The sequence below is a fragment of the Natrix helvetica genome, assembly GCF_964273705.1.
Source record: "Natrix helvetica genome assembly, chromosome: 2".
Lineage (NCBI taxonomy): Eukaryota > Metazoa > Chordata > Lepidosauria > Squamata > Natricidae > Natrix > Natrix helvetica.
In genome coordinates, this window is record NC_138552.1 from 122,494,982 (window position 1) to 122,514,140 (window position 19,159).

The 19,159-nt window shown below is 40.7% G+C and overlaps 1 protein-coding gene across 1 annotated transcript in view; it reads right to left on the minus strand.

Annotated features, from left to right (window-relative positions):
• KPNA3 (karyopherin subunit alpha 3) overlaps positions 1-19,159 on the minus strand; it is a 42,882-nt gene that overhangs the window by 16,201 nt on the left and 7,522 nt on the right. Inside the window, exons 2-5 of the mRNA XM_081941568.1 lie at positions 4,242-4,286; positions 1,224-1,313; positions 153-182; positions 17-69 (exon numbers count right to left, since the gene is read on the minus strand). Coding sequence (XP_081797694.1) covers positions 17-69; positions 153-182; positions 1,224-1,313; positions 4,242-4,286 — 218 coding nt within the window. The remainder of the gene's footprint in view (positions 1-16; positions 70-152; positions 183-1,223; positions 1,314-4,241; positions 4,287-19,159) is intronic.

Here is a 19,159-nt window from a genome sequence, read left to right on the forward strand (position 1 = left end):
TAAAATAGATGCCTACCTTGCAGCTTGAACAGCACTCAGCTGGATAATAGGGTTATCACTAGTAGCATTCTATAGCAACAGATTTCAAAAAATTAGTTCAAGTATTAAACAAATCCAGCTAATATTAATAATAGTAATTGTTATTAACCTACCTGTAATATAGTTTCTAGTGTAACATTTTGCTTAAAAAAGAGAGAGAAATTGTTTAGTTCTAACTTTCATTAGAGTTCATTATTCTCAGAAAAATAACCAGCCCATGAATTTTAAAATGTTACCGGTATATCAAGACCCAGAATGAATGTTTCCATTTTCCTTATTAATCATACCAAAAATGAAAGAAACATAAATAAAAATAAGAACTTCAATACAACATACATATTAATGGCAATATAATCAAGACTCAGATATACAAAGTTTGGCTTTGCTGATCTTTCTGAAGGACAACTACATAAGTTCTATGTGGCCAATTGTTAGAATTCAGAGGTTGTCCAAAACCTTTAGCAGGTATCTTTATCAACCTATTTCAATCTAAATTAACAAAATAAGAAATATAAACGCAATATATAATCTATTAAGGAAAAAGGGAGAAAGGAAATATTACCAATGTGATCTTTAGTTTATCTTCCACATATTTTTTCTCTTTCCTTTCAAACACTTTCAAAAAGTGTTCTTTATTAGAGAGATTACATCATCCTTCTCTCAGTGAGAGAAACTGGATGGAAGAGAATATTGTTCATGATTGGCCAGCATGCTAAACAATGTTATGATATTGGGAAAAATAGTCAAAAGGGGATGAAATACGGGAGTGGAAAATAGGTAGTCCTTGACTTATGATCACAATTGGGACTGGAATTTTGCTCACTAAGAGATGTGTTTTTTAAGCAAATTATCACATAACCAGAACCATTTTTTGACCATTTTTACCATGGTCATTTAGGCAAACCATGTGGTCATTAAGTGAATCATAGTCATTAAGCAAATTTGATTTTGCCTCTCAGAAGCCAGTTGGGAAAGGTCATAAATTACAATCATGACTTCAAGACCCTGCAACAATAAATACTAGCTAGTTGGCAAGCACTGAAATCATAATATAATTGTACAATTGATTGATTGATTGATTGATTATATAATTGAAATAAACAAATGGAAATCCACCAGGACCAGTTTGAAAGAGTAAAGGGAGGACAATTAGAAATAGTATTTCCATTAATTAAATAACTTACTGCTTTGAAGTCAGCATCAACATCTGAATCTTCTAAACTTTCTTCTTGGGGCACATTTCTTTTTTTCAACAGATGTTCATCTCTTTTGTTCTGAAATGAATGAATATTTTAATATAATCCTTTTTAATGTTTATTTATTCTTCAAAGTCAATTTTAAATAAGCTTTACATGTCTTAATATTAGTCATGCAAATTTCTTTAACTGATAAATCCTTGAAATACAAAGGATTCTATATTTATATCTATGACTGAAAAGCTACCTATATAAGTAATGTGAAATATATAAATATATAAATATTGTGAATGGGTGCATTGATTATGTGCTATCAAGGTGATTTCAATTTTTAGCAACAATATACATAGATCTCCTCCATGACAATCTGTTCCTTGATGTCTTCCAATGGTGTACCATTCCCACTGTAGCTAAGGCTAGGGGTCTCTAATCTCTGGGTTATGGCTCACTAGTGGGCCGTGAGGTGTTTAGAACCAGGCTGCTTGACTGTTTTCTTGACTGTCCACAATATTCTCAAGAGTCTTCTCTAAGACAAAAGTCCAAAAGTGTCAATACTCTTCCTATCTTGCATTTTCAATGTTCATCTTCCACTTTCATTGAGTATAACATGGAATACCATTGCTTGTACTGTTCTGGTTTTTATAGGTAGAGTATAGAACGTACTTATATCTAAGTATCTTTTCCAAAGCCTTCATGGCTGCTTTATCTAGTGTTAGTCTGCAGCATATTTCTTGACAAATATTCTGAAGGAGAACTTATATTAGCAGATGTTTGAGATGTTACTTGAGGTGTACTTTCATACAAGCAGGCAGGAAAAATGTAGAAAGTCTGGAATGTTTCTGAATTTAATACAATTTAGTACTCAATTAGTAGCTCTGAGTTGAGAGAGGAGAACTCAAAAGATTATGTTACATTAATGTAAACGCTATAATTGAAAAATATATATCAATCAAGTCCTAAATTAATGTAATCAAAATTAATTCAGCAACATATTGGATGAAATGAACTTCAGATCACAAAGCACAAGTGTACTGTTTCAGCACACAGGCATCCTGAAAAGCCATTACATGTGTGTAAAAAGTAAAAAGATATATTTTTCATTTTGGGTAATTGTAAAAGTTAATGACAGAAGGTAAAGTTTCTCACTCTTTTGTGTAAAACGTCTTACTACAGTAGAACCTCTGATCACAACCATAATAAATTTCATAACAAACCGATTTGGCCGTGATACGAACCCATTTTGTGTCTGAACAATTTGTACTCTGAATGTTTTGTTCTTCTATTTAATTTTAAACATATTTTAACACACTTATATTTTTAATATACTGAGTATAAGCAACAGCTGCTACTTAAAACAGCACTTGGCTACTTTGTGTGTTTTTCACTATTTCTGTATTAAACAGAATACATTACTTAGAAATAAGTATCTGTGAATTCAATAGGGTTTACTTCTAAATGCATTTATGCAGAATTGCACACTTCAAAATAAAAAACCAAGTAGTATGGTTTGAAAATGATGGCAAGAAAATGATCCTTGAAAATACTGAAATGGGGACTGTACATATGCACAATTAAACCAACTGCTAGTTTAATATTTTGTATAATTCTCTCATCTTAAATTTTAACAATGCATAGAAAATTTAAAAAGAGTTCCACACTCTTTCTTCTACTAACTTTATTTGATCTTAGCGTCACAAAGGAGATGAAGAAGCACAAAGACAGTTGCTTATCCTCTTTCCAATCTGGTGTTATGAATGAGGTACCGGTAAGTAGCACAACTGTAGCTGCTCCAACCATATCTCATTCATCTTTTTCTCAACTAACTTATGCTCCTTTTCTTTCTAATGGTTGTTAGTACAGACTAACTGGCAAATCTGTTGAGCTTTTTTCTTTATTTTTGCCTTTTACTTACTTAGGGAAAGGAGCCCTTCCCCTCCACCATAGTGCTTCCACAAAAATTACCAACTCTTTAAAAGGAGGAAAAAAAGTGTGTCTCTGGCATAGAGGAAGGACCATTGTACAAAATAAAATTCATGAGTTGCGTTACTGGGTTAATCCAGGCACAAAGTTTTTCTCAAGACTTCTAAGATGAACCTGGAGAAAATGCAGTTTCAATTGAGAATGACCAAACCTATTGTCTCCACTGCCACCGAACTTGCAAGCTGTTTTATATTGGGAAGCAAGGCCATTCTAGGCCTAAGCTTTTCAGATTCTATTAGTTATAGCTTCGATTTACAGATAGTTGCTGTGTTATAGTTTTGCTCCCGTCTTACACAAATATTATCAGGTCGTAAGATTATTCATATACTTATTCATCCTTTTCTTCTCTTGACATTAAATTACTTAGTTTAACAAAAGATTTTTACCTGCACTTCATCTATGCCATCAGGTCAGGTTAGCAGTTCAAATTTTATTCAGAAATGATTAATGTTTTCAGAAAAATAATGTTTCAGACCAGAGCTTTTAAAACAGTTAGTGAAAAGTAATACACAATAGAAACCTAATTTTCGCAATTCCCTAGCACAAATAGTGGAGATATAAAAACAAAGATTGAAAAAAGCAATCTCCATGAGTGACCAGAACAATGACCAATAGGTATTGTAAACTTTAGGCATTGATCCCATTAATGACTTGTAAAAAACAGAATAAACAGCAACACTATCATTTAAAGGGTTAAGAAATGCTGCAGTTAAATGTACCAATAGTGATTCTTCAAGAAACTGTAATTAAAACCCACAGAAAATGAACTATTTTTTGAGTTGACACTATTGGTGTTCTCAGCACCAGTAGGAAAAAAAATGAAGGCATTTCCTTACCCTATTTCTCCAGAAACCTCAAATAATCAGCTAAGGGTCTGCCAATATTAAGAATCATATGAAGAATTTTAGCTAAGTGGAAAATAATCCACGATTAGAAAAAACAATACTATCTGTGAAATATTTTTTACAACATGAAATTTAACATAACATGAAAATGCATCCAGTGTAGAATTTATTATATACTTACTTTTCTAAGTTCAATTGTCACTTCATTTCTATGTCTTCGCATGGTCTGGAAAAGAAAAATAAAGTCACTAACATGAGGTACAGAAATTAATGCACTTGCATATTTGCTACATTTGTAAACCACCAGAAGGGAGTCAGTTTGGTGTAGTGGTTAAGTCATCAGGTTAGAAAATGTGAGGCTGTGAGTTCCAGTCCTGCCTTGGCACAAAGCCTGTTTGGGTGACCTTGGGCCAATCCCTCTCTCTTAGCCCTAGAATATATGCAAGAGCAAATTACTTCCAAAAAACCTTGCCAAGCAGTCTCTGAGAATTGGACACAATTGCATGGGGAAAAAGTCAGATAGAAAAAATGTCTCCTAGTAATTTATATCACAAAAACACTTTAAAATACTAAAATCAAGATATAATGCAAATATATCATAATACAAGAGGCATGAGAATGCCTATTCACTCTCCAAAAACTGTCAAAAGCAGCTCTGTGTATATTAACTTCCATAAGGGCAGTGTCTGAAGTAATTCTTCAGACTCAGATTACTCAATTTAATCCTTTGGAAATGTTAGAAAGTGTACAATTGCACTATATATTATCAAACTACATGTTATAGATCTGTGGATTTTCTTGAATGGCGGAATGGAAAATGATGTCAAGTGCAGATCCTATACTCAAGAGTTTTTCAAACTCCATGGGACTCTAAGGTATCCCAAGAACCTGATAAGATTCCATGAGAATTAAGACCTCCCCCTCAAAAAGGTTCGCTCAAAGATAGCCAATTTTCAATCAGTACAGTTTTGTTTCTTGATTGTGGGTTCTGGGATTCTTTTAACAGCAGATTCTGCAGTCTGGAAGTTTCAAAACCTTTGCTCTACTCTATACTCTAGCCCTTGACTTTTGCTTGTTTAACAACGATCCAATGTTATGATAGCTATGGAATGGGTGCTTTACAGCCCATAAAGCATTTCTGGCCATCACAAAACATTGCACCACAACCCCCCATAGTCACACACAGGTGAGCTAGGTACTTGGCAACCTGGTCTCACTTATGACCAGTTGCCAAGCGACTCGCAATTGTGTGATTACTATTGGCAATCTTCCCTGTCAGTTTCCCCAGAAATTCAATGAGGAAGTCAGCAAGGAAGATGACAAGCTGCCGTCGCCTAACACAAAAGTGAAATTCCCTCAAGACAGGCATTTCATTGAACTGAGATTCTCCTTTTCCACAGGGAGCCCATCAAGAGCCGATGAGCTACAGAAACAGAAGTCAGATTCCAAGATCTGACCTCCAGTCCTGCAGCCCGCTTTCAGAGGAGTTCCCTTCTGCACATGAAAGGAAGTTGAACCTGGCAGGCAACTCCTTCATTCCGTTCACTTAAGACCCAAGAGATCGCGGAACAACCATAATCAGGAGTGCCGGAATTGAGGTTGTTGAGCAAACAGTTATATGAGTGTCTCACTTAACAACTGCTTTGCTGAATGACCAAGTTTATGGACTGTAGTCATAAGACAAGAACTACTTATGCTTCCCTCTCCAGAAACACCTTAGAAAAATTGTTCTGACATGCAGACTTGACTCCCTAACAAAGATAAAGAAACTGTTTTAAGAAAAAAGTACAAAGCAAGCCTCGCTATCTGTCCTACTCAAACAATGACATGTACTTATTGCACAAAACCTGATGGAAACAACAGCCTGTATTTTAAGCACTCATTGTGATAGTGCAACTTTAAGTTGAGATTTATACTATATATGCAACTACAGGAAACAACATTAAAAATATACCTACATAACAGAAGAGAAATGCTACATAGCAATTGCAAGAAATCAGAAGGTGGTTTTCATTCATTTCAAAAGGAATTTCATCCATTTAAACAAAACTGGAAGTAACTAAAAATAATTTTAAAAATTAAAAAATAGTACAAAAAAGGTTAATAAGACCAGTATGTTTCACTTTAGTAATGAAAAATAAGCCATGTTTGACTACACAGATATGCCAAGCTATCAACTTCTTTTTTAAACAAATGGCATTGTATATTTTTATTACTGTCTTATGTTACCTCTGAAATTCCAGTCACTATTTTTTTTTATAGTACAGGTTGTCCTCACTTAACAAAGACATATGAGCCGACTTTAGATCATAATCATTGCAGTTGTTAAGTGGCTCACTACAAGACCTGACTCAACTGTATAACCATTTTTACAAATGGTCATAAAGCAAGTCACCATTGTTATTAAGTGAATGATGTGGTTGTTACATGAATCCATTCAACTGAATTGCCATTTTTGTGAGAAACTGGCAAAAAAGCCACCAGAATCTGGCCAATAAACTTTACAAGTCGTGGTCATGTGACTTTGGAATGCTGCAATCAGTCATAAATGCATGTCACTTGCCAAATGCCTGAAATTTCTCTTCCAAAAATCATCAGAGTAAAATCTGTGATTTTGGAAAGTATCAACATATTTTTCTTGATTCAGTTGGTAATAGATATCATATACAGGTTGTCTTGGACTTAACAGCCATTCACAGTTATGACAGACACCCCCCCCCCCCAAAAAAAATCTACTTACAACCCAGTTTTGAAGTTCTGATGTTGAATGCCTCTGGCAGTCATTTGACTACACTTTGGGGAACTCGGCAATCTGCCTGTTTTACAGCTGTTTGCATCACCCCAGAGTCACATGACCGTGATTTATGATGGTTTTGTCACAAACTGATATATACTTCTCTTTCAGCAAAACCTAGCCTGTAGCAAATAATGGGTTCACATAACTATGGTGTTCACTTAATGACCCTCACAAAAAGGGTAAAAACTAGTTCAATCACATGATGCTTTACGACACTCATGAACATAATTGCCAAGCTCAATTACAAATACTACCTGTACTTTTATTTATTTTAATCCAAATGCTTTCAACAACTTATTTTACATTCCATCGCCCTTTCTATTGCTATGCTTCTTCCTTGAAATAACTATAGTTGCTGTATTCCTGTCATAATAATAATTCTACCAGATCTCCTTGCATCTGTTAAAACAGTATCTGTTTTCTTATACTAAGACATCTTGTACTCTGAGCAATATTATACACACCATGAAGACCATTACTTTTTTTGAATCAATATTTTTCTTAATTTTTCATTGGGGAGATTTAATAGACTTTACAGCTACTCTCATTTTCTTCTACAGTACAAAAGATTTGAAGTTCTTCAAGGTTTTTGTCTCCAATCCCATAGGATTCAATATAAACTAGTGACAGTAAGTTCTTAGGAACACACACTGAATGCATATAATGCAGGAGCTCTTTAAATAAGCCACATCTTTTTCATGTTTGTTGCCGTTTTAATGAATCACATTAATTCTGTGGTTCCTTTAAAAATGTGCTCTCTTAATTTTCCTGAACATTCTAATGCACTTTGGAATGCACAATCATTTTGAAATATGTATACACACATTTTAATTTAAACAAACTAGAACAGGTATAGGAGAATTGGATAAAGGAATTGGGTTATGTTAGAAAAGTCATAGTGTTAAGAAATATCACACAGATGGCAGCCAAGACCTACGGTATTTGTACTGTTTCATATAGAATAATGAACTTCAGTTAACAGGAAAGATGTTTTCAACTAAATACAAGGAAAAAAATTCCTAAAAGCAAAAACAGCTTGATAGTGGAGCCAATTACCTAGAAATGATGCTCTATCTTTGATTGAATTTACATGGCTCCTTCTAGCTTTACTATGGAGGAGGACTTGTTTTGAAAGTAATTACTTTAATGATCAGTTTTATAGATGTTGTAATTTGTAAATAATCTGCAATATATTTCCCAATGCCACTTTTTCTGTATTTATTTTGATGTAGATTGTTAACTGCTGTGAGAATTTTTTATTCTGTTAAAAATACTAATTCTAAACTATAACTACAATAACAATGAAAGTACCAAGAGATCAAGGTAATGTATTTGGGATTGTCTTACAAATAAGAAAAGATAACTAAAGAGAGATATACATACATTTATATTAGCACTATTTTATATAACAGCATGTTGAAGGGGCTTCTGCATACTGCAATACAATTAAATAAGATGATCTATATGACACCATGTTCTAGATTGACAAGATGTAATTCTTCAAGCAACACATATGTCTCCAGTCCAAATATCACAAACATGTGTACAAACCGCCAGAGCGGTAAAGATAAGGCTCCAGAAGCTACCACAGAAGAGTCATCTGGGCCAACAACCTCTGGAAGAGGATCCCCAACCTAAGGTGACAAAGAGTCCTACCAAGTCCTACCCTTGGAGGAGGGAAATGCTGAAGACAACCCAATGATTAGTGAACCCATCCGCCCCTTTACAATAAAATGCAACCTCCAAGTGCCAGAAACTGGAGTGGAAGGGGAAGTTGGGGCAATTGTGGACACCGGCTGCACCCGATGCTTAATCAACATATCGATTGTGGAGCAACTAGGTATACGTACAAGACTCCTAAACCCTCCCATTCGAGCAAGTGGATGGACACTGATTGGAGGGGCCCCAGCCACTAAAATTACTGAGTTGGTAAAGTTGATGATAGGCCGCCACTATTAATTCCTCAGATTCATTGTAGCTCCAAGAATGCAGGAATCAATTATATTGGGGCTTGCGTGGCTGGACAAGTGGGCGCCTACAATAAAGTGGCTTTGGGCTGCTACCACCGGTGGAGCCAAAAGGGCACCCAGGAACGATGGGACCCAACAGCCCAGACCATCCGGAACCTGCGGCACCTGCAGCAGACACCAAACCTGCAGGGATCCAACGAGTACCAAAAGACTACTGGGACTTAGCGGGGGTGTTCAGTGAGGAATATTGCAACGATCTTCCCCCCCACCGGCCCACAGATTGTGCAATAGACTTCAAACCGGGGGCTAACTTACCAAAGCCGAAAATGTACTCCATGACCCCTAAAGACAGTGATGGCGAACCTGTGGCACGCGGAGCCATTTGTCAGGGCACGCGAGGCACTGCCTTGTCAGCTGGCCAGTGCGCATGCGTGCGCTGGCCAGCTGAGTTCACCTTTTTAAAAGCTATTTTTCGCCTTCCTCAGTCTCCAGAGGCTTTATAGGAGCCTGGGGAGGGCGAAAAGTGCCTTCCCCCCCCCCGGAGGCTTCAGGGACCGTCCGGAGGCTTCCCTGAAGCCTTCGGAATGCTTAAAACCACCCTCCGAGCAAACTGGAAGTCACTTCCGGTTTGCTCAGATGGTCATTTTAAGCGTTCCGAAGGCGTCAGGGAAGCCTCCGGACAGTCCCTGAAGCCTCCGGAGGGCCTCCGGGGGCGTGGGGGGAGGCTCTTTTCGCCCTCCCCAGGCTCCTATAAAGCTTCTGGAGACTGGGGAGGGCAAAAAAGCATGTAAAAATGGGGGGGGGGTTCGTGAGTTTTGCACGCATGCGCACTGGGGGGTCGCGCGTTGCATTATGGGTGTGGCACGCCCACACATGACCCCCCTGCGCTCCCCCACTTGTGGCACGTGAGCCAAAAAAGGTTCGCCATCGCTGCCTAAAGAGATGGTTGAATTGAGGAATTACATAGACATCAATTTGAAACGGGGCTTTATTGAACCAGCGAAATCAAAAGTAGCAGCCCCAGTGCTCTTCAGAGAAAAGAAAGATGGTGGGGTTCATCTCTGTGTTGATCTGCGAGCCTTGAATGCGGTATGTGAAAAGAACACTTTATCCCCTCCCCTCATGAAAGATATGCTAAACCACTTGGCAAAAGGCAAGATCTTTACCAAGACTTGAGAGAGGCGTATTACCGCATACGGATCAGAGAGGGAGATGAATGGAAGACTGTTTTAACACTCCCCTTGGCAGTTTTCAGTACAAAGTCAGGTCATTTGGGCTACAAGGAGCACATGCAGTCTTCATGCAGTACATAAATGAGGTGCTACATGACCACCTGTACCGCGGAGTGCTTGTTTATCTAGATGACATCTTGATTTTCTCTGAAACCCTAGAACACGTGAAGCTGGTATGGCAAGTCCTGAAAAAACTTTTGGCCGCCAAGCTATATGCAAAGTTGTCAAAGTGTGAGTTTCACAAGACCTCACTAGATTACTGGGGTTATCGCATCTCCAACGAGGGGACAGAAATGGATCCAGGAAAAGTGAAAGCTGTATTAGACTGGAAACCTCCAAGTATTCGCTGACAACTACAAAGCTTCCTTGGATTGCAAATTTCTACAGGCAATTCATTCTGAATTTTGCGGAAATTGCCCTTCCATTGACTGAGCTATTAAAAATGGGGCCTTCCCCAACGAAGCCAAAAGCAAACCAACCCTTGAAATGAACAATGGACTGTCAAAAAGCTTTTGAGAAATTAAAACGGCTCTTTGCCCAAGAGCCCATACTGCAATACCCCGACCCCAAGCGACCATTCATAATCCAGACAGATGCCAGTGATGTAGCAATAGCTGCAGTGCTACTACAAAAGAATAAAGAGGGCCACCTCTTGCCATGCGCTTACATCTCCAAGAAACTTACCATTACTGAAAGGAGGTGGGCCATTTGGGAGAAAGAGGCATTGGCGATCAGGTGGAGCCTGCTCACGTGGAGACATCTCTTGGAAGGGGGGGTATGCCGTTCAAGGTCTGGACGGATCATAAAAACCTCGAGGCTATCCATGCCCATCGAAGATTATCCTTGAAGCCTCCAGAGGGCAAAAAAATGGCCGAAAATCAGCTGGCAGGGCAACGCCTCACATGCCCTCAGAAATGGCTCGGAGGGGGCGGGGGCGGAGTCGCAACGATACGATGTGCAATCTCAATGCTCTGAGATCGCAATCGACACTTTTGCCACTGGGGGGTTCCAAACGGATCTAAACTGTCCCGTAGAGACAGTGAACAGGAAGAATATGTCTTGCTGAACTCGGGGATATCACAAAATCCCCGAAAGAAGCAAGAGAAATTTCTTCAAGCCAGTGACAAAAAATCCAGCCAAGGTTGATGAAGTCGGGGCGGTCCCAAAACGGAAGGAATGGAAAGTGAAAGTGTTTCCAGCTGGTGAGGAACCTTCATTGTTTTAAAAGAGAGACTGCCTATAAAAACTTAAAAATTGATTTAAATTGAAGAATAGAAGATTCAAGCGGTGAAATTAATCTTCCAACGGTTCTGGACAGTAGCTATTCCATTTTCTTATATTCTATCTTCATGGATGAAACCTTTACAAGCTTTTTAAAATGGACAGATTAAGTCTTCTGTTTCTATCTTTTTTTTCTGTGACTCTCAGTGATTTATAAACCAAAGCTTTCCTCTTTCATCGCTGTATTATTTTTTAATTCATTTAAAGACTGGACCTCTGTTTCTAATTTGAAATACAAAACAGATATAAAAAAGAAATAGCTTAAAAGTGCTACATGCTGGCAGGTTTTGTTGATTGGAGCTTTGTGTATTCAAGTGGAACTTTTCTCTTTCTTCGCGGTTTATTTTGATGGCTCATTACAGAGCGATAGGGGCAAGCCAAATGTCCCTTTGAAGTGTGTTTTCAACCAGAGAAGAGGGGGGAAAGCGGCTTTTGTGAATTCATGTTTTAACTTGAGCTCTTTGTTTAAGATGGCGGAGTGTCAGGAAAATGGAGAGATTGTAAGTCTGCAGACAATATTTTCAGAATTATTAAAATTAACAAATACATATGAGAAGATTTAACAAAAACTGGGACTTCTGGAACAATTAACAGAAAGATGTGATCGGAAATTTGATGTTCACCAAATGCAAAATGAGGAGATTAAAACTCAAACAATTGAAGTGGAAAATGAATATAAACTGATTAAACTTGCTGACATTTATGGCAATTGGTTTGCTTTTGAAAATGCAAAGAATGGAACACTGAAAGAGGAAATAAATGGAGAGGAAACCTATTTCAAAGGCAAGACATAGAAGAAGAAAAAAGTAAAGAATTTATGGACTATGAAACTTTATTAATGAAAATATGGATAACACTGCTGACAACTAAAGACAAGTGGAATAAAGAAGCAGAAAGACGGCATCAGGATTATATGAGAGGTCTTATAAGCAAGGAGTTGCTAGGACCAGTCCATACAAAGCTCATTAAAAAGAAGCTTAGAAGATTGATACCACAAATGGCAGAGGACATAAGATTGTTTTGTTATTGGAAAGATACAGGTTGATAGATGGAAGAGTATAATTTAAAACTACTAGCTAAATCTAGTGAAACTCTTGTGATAATAGGTATAGTTAAATAAAAAATTGATAATGATAATAATGTATACAATGTTTAGTGTTATGATAAGCAATAATCAGATATGAATATTGAATGATACCCAAGATTATATATAAAGGTTAATAATAATAACAACAGAGGTTGTCCTGGGACGAGAGCGCCCCCAACTCCGATATGCATCTGGCTGAAGTGATGGCAACCAAGAACGCCACTTTAAGAGTGAGCAGACGCATATGAACCTTCCGAAGAGGTTTGGAGACCCTGTTAAGACCTTAAGGACTAGGGGAAGGTCCCAGGTCGGGAATCTATGAACCATCAGGGGCCTAAGGTTCACCACCCCCTTGAGGAAACGCTTCACCAGGGGTGAATGAGAGAGCGTGTGGGAACCCTCCCCCCCTAGTACCGTGGCCAGGGCAGCCACTTGGCATCGCAGGGTTGTTTTTTTTAATTGTCCAAATTTTATTGATTTTAGAAGTTTTACAGGGAAAAAGGGTTAAAAGGTTATAGAACATTTTGACAACTACATCGTGCGGGGGAGAGAAGCCCCCCCAGGTCTCACAACTTTTACAAAAAAATAAAAAATTATCAACATTTACATAGGTATTAGCAGTTTTGAGTTTAACACAAAATCATCAGTATGCTTCAATCATTTTGTTTTATATCACTTCCATAAAGGTACATTGTAACAACATTTGCAATAATGTTTCAAATCACTTTTGTGATCTGAGTCTTCTAGTTGTCGCATCCTCCCCCCGTCCACTGGCAGAGCCTCAGCCCCTCCCTCCTTTGTTTCTTGTGTAACATCCCCCATTTCACCTAAGAGAGCACTGTGTTTTTTAGTGAAAGCCTCTGCTTCCACAACTGTGTTGATTCTAATTCTACTGCCCTCCCAGAAAATCAACATGCCTGCTGGTAACAGCCACCTAAACCAGACCCCATTATTGTATAATTTTTTTGCTAAGGAATATTTCCTTCTCTTATCTCTTACTTTCTTTGGGATCTGTTTAAGAATGGTTATTTCTTTATCCTTATATTTTAATGGTCCTCCCCTTTGAGCTCCTAGAACCTCATCTCTTGTGGTTTTTCTAAGAAATTTAACATGAACTTCCCTTGGAACATTGTGTGTTCTTGCATAGGCTGAATTAATCCTATAGATCAGGTCAATATCCCACCAAAGCTGTTGTTTATCTCTATTAATATATTCTGCTAATATTCTGGTCATAATCTCCTTGAGATCTTCATTCTCAACTTCTGGCAAGTTTTGGAACCTAAGGAAAAAAGACATCCTTTCAAATTCCATTTTTATCACATGATTCTCAAATTCTACATTCCCCGTTTGGATTGTCTTCAGCTCGTCTCTCATCCCAACCGCACCCTCCTCCAGTACACCTATCCTCTGCATTCCGTATGGTTTGTTGTTTCGTCTCTCTGAGTTATTCATTTAAGTCCTGCAGTTGTTTTTTCATTTTGTCCTGTCCCTTTAAGATGGATTGAAGCATCTGATGAATGGACAAATCCTTTGCACTCTCTTCAGGGGTTTTAGGTTGTAAAAAAGATCCCAGTTGTGACTGGTGAGCAATAGAGCTGGATGTAGAAGATGCTTCTCCACGCGCTGTGGCATTCAGCTTACCAAAGCGATCTCCCGGCTCCGTCGACGAGGCACGTTGCGGGCAGTTGAGGGAGGCTCCTGGAGCTGCAGGGGTCGCCCAGCACGCCCGTGAACCCGGGAATCAGTCCAGGCACCCGGCCCATGGACAGGGAGAGGAGCTTGCCCCACAGGGCTCTCCCTGCCTGCAGAGGACAGGAACGAGCTGTCCGTCTGGGCGCAGCCACAAATTTGAATTTAATTTAGCCAATAGTTAAATCACAATAGGTACACTCACTCAATAATCTATCAATAATTAAAGCAATATCTCTATCTAGGAACCAGAAAACACACAGTGCTTGGACCAGACTGAGAGGAAACTGGGAACCAATAGGAGAGACAGAAGGTTAAGAAGTTTTCTCTCAGTCTAATGGACCAATCAGGCTGTGTTATAACTCTCGTGTGACCCCTCCCTCTACTCTACTGGAAAAGTTTATTGTTATTATTTCTGAACATAAAAGTGTGTAATCAGTCTGTATATAATTAATGGAGCATAGCCCTTCTGCATTCAAGTAAGTCCTGAATTTGATGGATTTCTGCTTACTTACCCTAAAGTGGATTTCCTATTGAAAATACTTCAGCCCCACCTCATGATTAGCAATATTAGCAATAGAGGTGCATTAATAAACTATACTGGCCATAGGGGGCAAACAACTGCCCCCCGTGAAACGGGCGCGCAATTTGGGCGTCCTCCTTGATGCCCGGCTGTCGATGGATGACCATGTGGCAGCCGTGGCGAGGGGGGCGTTCCACCAGGTTCGCCTGGTGTGCCAATTGCGCCCCCTATTGGATCGGGACACCTTACGCACAGTCACTCATGCGCTGGTGACGTCTCGCCTGGACTACTGCAACGCTCTCTACATGGGGCTCCCCTTGAGATGCACCCGAAGACTACAGCTAGTTCAGAATGCGGCCGCGCGGGCTATCATGGGGAAGACAAGATGCTCCCATATAACACCACTCCTGCGCGAGCTGCACTGGCTGCCTGTGGTTTTTCGGGTGCGTTTCAAGGTGTTGGTTACTATCTTCAAAACGCTCCATGGCACGGGACCTAGTTACCTGCGGGATCGCATCTCACCTCACACATCTCTGCGACCAATCCGCTCCCACAGGGAGGGACTCCTCCGGGTGCCGTCCACTAAGCAGTGTCAATGGGCGGCGCCCAGGAGCAGAGCCTTCTCTATGATGGGCCCAACCCTCTGGAATGACCTCCCCCCCCGATATTAGAACTACTACCGACCTCCGGTCCTTCCGACAGAAGCTCAAGACCCACCTGTTCCAATTAGCTGGCTTAAATGATTTATAGTCCCACTTTTAACCTCCTGGCAAACATCTTATTGAGTAGTTTTTAAGGGTAATTTTAATGTTTATTTGTATTTTAATTTAAATATTGTACAGTGCATATCCTACCTCCTCCGTTTACCTATTTATATATTTAAGTATATCTATATTCTGTATTCATACTGTTTTAATATGACTGTACACCGCCCCGAGTCCTGTTTAGGAAAGGGTGCGGTTTATAAATTAAAGATGATGATGATGATGATGATGATGATGATTATTATACTGTGGAATTATTATGCATTATTCTCCTAGCCTAATTCACAATGTGGGAATAAATGGGCCAGCCTTTTCCTATCTGGTACTCTCAAGATGTTTTGTGATTTAAACTCCAAAATATTATGCTGGTTGGGAATCAGCCTAACCCATCTATCAGACATAAGGAAGGTGATTATTGGAAAATGTTGTAAACTGTAATTTCAGCTTACTGCAATAGAAGCTTAATATATATTATACACATAAGTATACACACATGCATGCCTATACATGCACATATGCAGTATATTCACAAAAATGCAACAATATTGCAAAACCTAACCTGTAGTTCATAACTATCACAATACATTTCTTTTTTAAGTCATAGGAACTTCCAACTTGCAGTATGGTAATAATGAATTACATTTCCTTGTATTTTCTCCTCTCTTCTGAAACATATCAAATTCAAATTGATTTATCACAGCCCTGAGACCAGATACAGACAAGATATTGAATAAAAGAAGTATTACAACCTTCTATATAGAAACAGAATAAGTAACATGGAGTCTAAAAATAATTAAGAACATTGTTGCTAAAACCCTAAGCCTAAGGCTAACCAACTATTATCAGAAGTCCAAAGTAATGGAAACACATTTGCCAAATTTCAGGAGTTTGCTAAGTTTGTTAAAAATTATATATAGGGTGGATGTTGCCAATGAACTATATTAAACAATAACACTCAAATAAATGTATTGTAATTAAAATATGCTGATGAGGACGACAAGTTAATTTGACTGTACACATTCCTAGACAATAAATCAGTCATTTTAACTGTGGCAGTTAAAGATCCAGAGGCCAAGCACAAAGGACAAATTGGAGAAAAGGCGTTGGTCCTTACCTGAGACGCCTCTTCTCGTAGGGTGGAGGTAGCATCCAGACTGGGTTGACCTTCATCCACTCATTGCGAGGACTGAGCCTGACAGTTACATTAAACCACGCCCCCTGTCACTAGGCAAAGCCCAGTTCCGACGAAGGATGTCAGACTCGATGCTTCATCGCCACAGAAAAACCAGTAATTCAATGTTCAGAAACGGTGTAAAACAATTTATTTCAGTAGAACGTCTAAACAAATAACACTTATACATAAAGAAATCCACAATGAGAACGCCCCCAAAGAAATGTCTGTAATAGAGAACCAGTCCTTTATGGGAGGGGCTGGATGCTACCTCCACCCTACGAGAAGAGGCGTCTCAGGTAAGGACCAACGCCTTTTCTCCATAGTGGTGGAGGTAGCATCCAGACTGGGACGTACCAAAGTAATCCCACTCTTTCTCGTCCCGGGTGGGTTCATAACTGGTTTTGTACAGTGCCTGTTCTGTGAATAGATTGGAGGACCCTGCGGCCAAAAACTGCATCTGCAGAAGCGAAAATGTCAAGTTTATAGTTTTTAATGAACGGGGAAGGGGTAGCCCAAGTCGCCGCCCTGCAGATCTCAGCCAAGGATGCCTATGCTGCCCAGGCCGCCGAGGTAGCCGCACTCCTAGTGGAGTGTGCGGTCAGTCTACCCGGAACCGGTACGGATTGAGACTGGTAGACCGTTGCAATACATGCCCGCAACCATTTGCCAATGGTAACAGAGGAGGCCTTCTTACCCATGGTCGATGGCTGGAAGGACACAAACAACGATTGTACAGTACGGAAAGGCCGAGTTCTATGTATATAAATCTTAAGGGCCCTTCGCACATCCAAAGTGTGCCACATACGTTCCATGGGATGGGAAGGATTCGGGCAAAGGTTGGGTAGCACAAGCTCCTGTGTGCGGTGAAAGCAGGAGCAGACTTTGGGGATGAAGGAGTGGTCCAGCCGTAATACAGGTCCTCACTTACTGAAAGTACCTGTAATTCAGAAATTCTTCTGGCAGAGGTGATAGCCATCAGAAAGGATACCTTCAGGGTCAAGAACCTAAGAGATACCTCCCGCAGTGGTTCAAAGGGAGCAGCAGTCAGAGCGTCCAGGACCTTAGGCAAGTCCCATGAGGGATATCTGTACACGGCCGGTGGTTTCAAATTGGACGCCCCCCTCAGAAATGTACGCACCATGGGCTGCTGGGACAGGGAAGAATAACCCCCACAGGTCAAAACAGAGGAGATGGCCGCCAACTGGCATTTGATAGTGTTAATGGCTAAACCTTTGTCCAAGCCGTCTTGGAGGAAGTCCAGGACGTTAGGTATAGTTGCCCCAAATGGATCCAAGGTCTTACCTATACACCAGGTGGAGAATGACCGCCAGGTGGACTCATATATGCGGTCAGTAGATGGACGACGCGCGGCCTGGATCATTTGGATGACCCTGGAGTAGTTTCCCTCCCTCAGGACGTTCTGCTCAAACGCCAGGCGGTCAACTGGAACATTGGGGATCGGGATGTTCCAGAGACCCCTGGCTGAGGGCTATCCTGTCCTGGGGGATCCTCCAGGACCTGTCCACTGACATGGCCCGCAGGTCCGCAAACCAATGTCTGTGTGGCCAGTGAGGGGCAACCAGAATCACCTCTGCTCTCTCCCCCAAGATCTTTTGAATGACACGGGGCAGGATGGGAAGAGGAGGGAAGGCATAGAGAAGACCCCGGGGCCACCTGCATCTCAGAGCATCCACTCCCTCTGATCGCTGGTCTGGGAATCGGGAGTAGAACCTCAGGAGCTGGGTGTTGAGGGAAGTGGCATACCGAATATGTTCACAATGTCCCTGAAGATCGTTGGGTGCAGGCGCCATTCTGCGTTGTCCACCACCTCCCGGCTGAGCCAGTCCGCCTGCATATTTGCCACCCCCGAAATGTGCTCCGCTGACAAGGACAACAAATGCCTCTCTGCCCAGGACCCCAACCGCATGGCCTCTTCCATGAGGAGACGTGATTTGGTTCCCCCCGGCGGTTGATATGCGCCTTGGCAGCCATATTGTCTGTTAGCACCAAGACGTGTTTGCCCGCCACTAGGTCCTGGAATTGACAAAGGGCCAGGTGGACCGCCCGTAGTTCCAGCCAGTTTATACTGTGGGTCCGATCCACCTGATCCCACTGACCCTGGGCCATATGTCCCTGCAGGTGTGCTCCCCAGCCAAACAGGCTGGCGTCTGTGGTGAGAGTCAAGGACTCCTGATCTTGAAACAGCTGCCCCTCGGCGATGGTCTGTGACGTCCACCAGAGGAGTGATTGGGAAACCTCCGCGGGGATGCGCACCTTGGCCCGGGAACAGCTTAGAAGTCTCTTCTGAAATGGTAAGAGAAACCACAGTAGCTGTCGGGAATGCAATCGGGCCCAGGAAACTATTCCAATTGCTGAAACCATTGGTGCCTAGCAAAGTGGATAGGGTGGCTAAGGGGACCCTGCGTTCCCTGGTGACTTGAGAAGCTAGAGCCCTAAGGGAATCCTGCCGTTCCTGAGATAGGAACACCCTACCTTCAACCGTGTCAATTAGGGCACCGAGGTGCACCAACCTGGTGGTGGGTTGGAGGTGGCTCTTTGGCACGTTAATTGAGAATCCATGA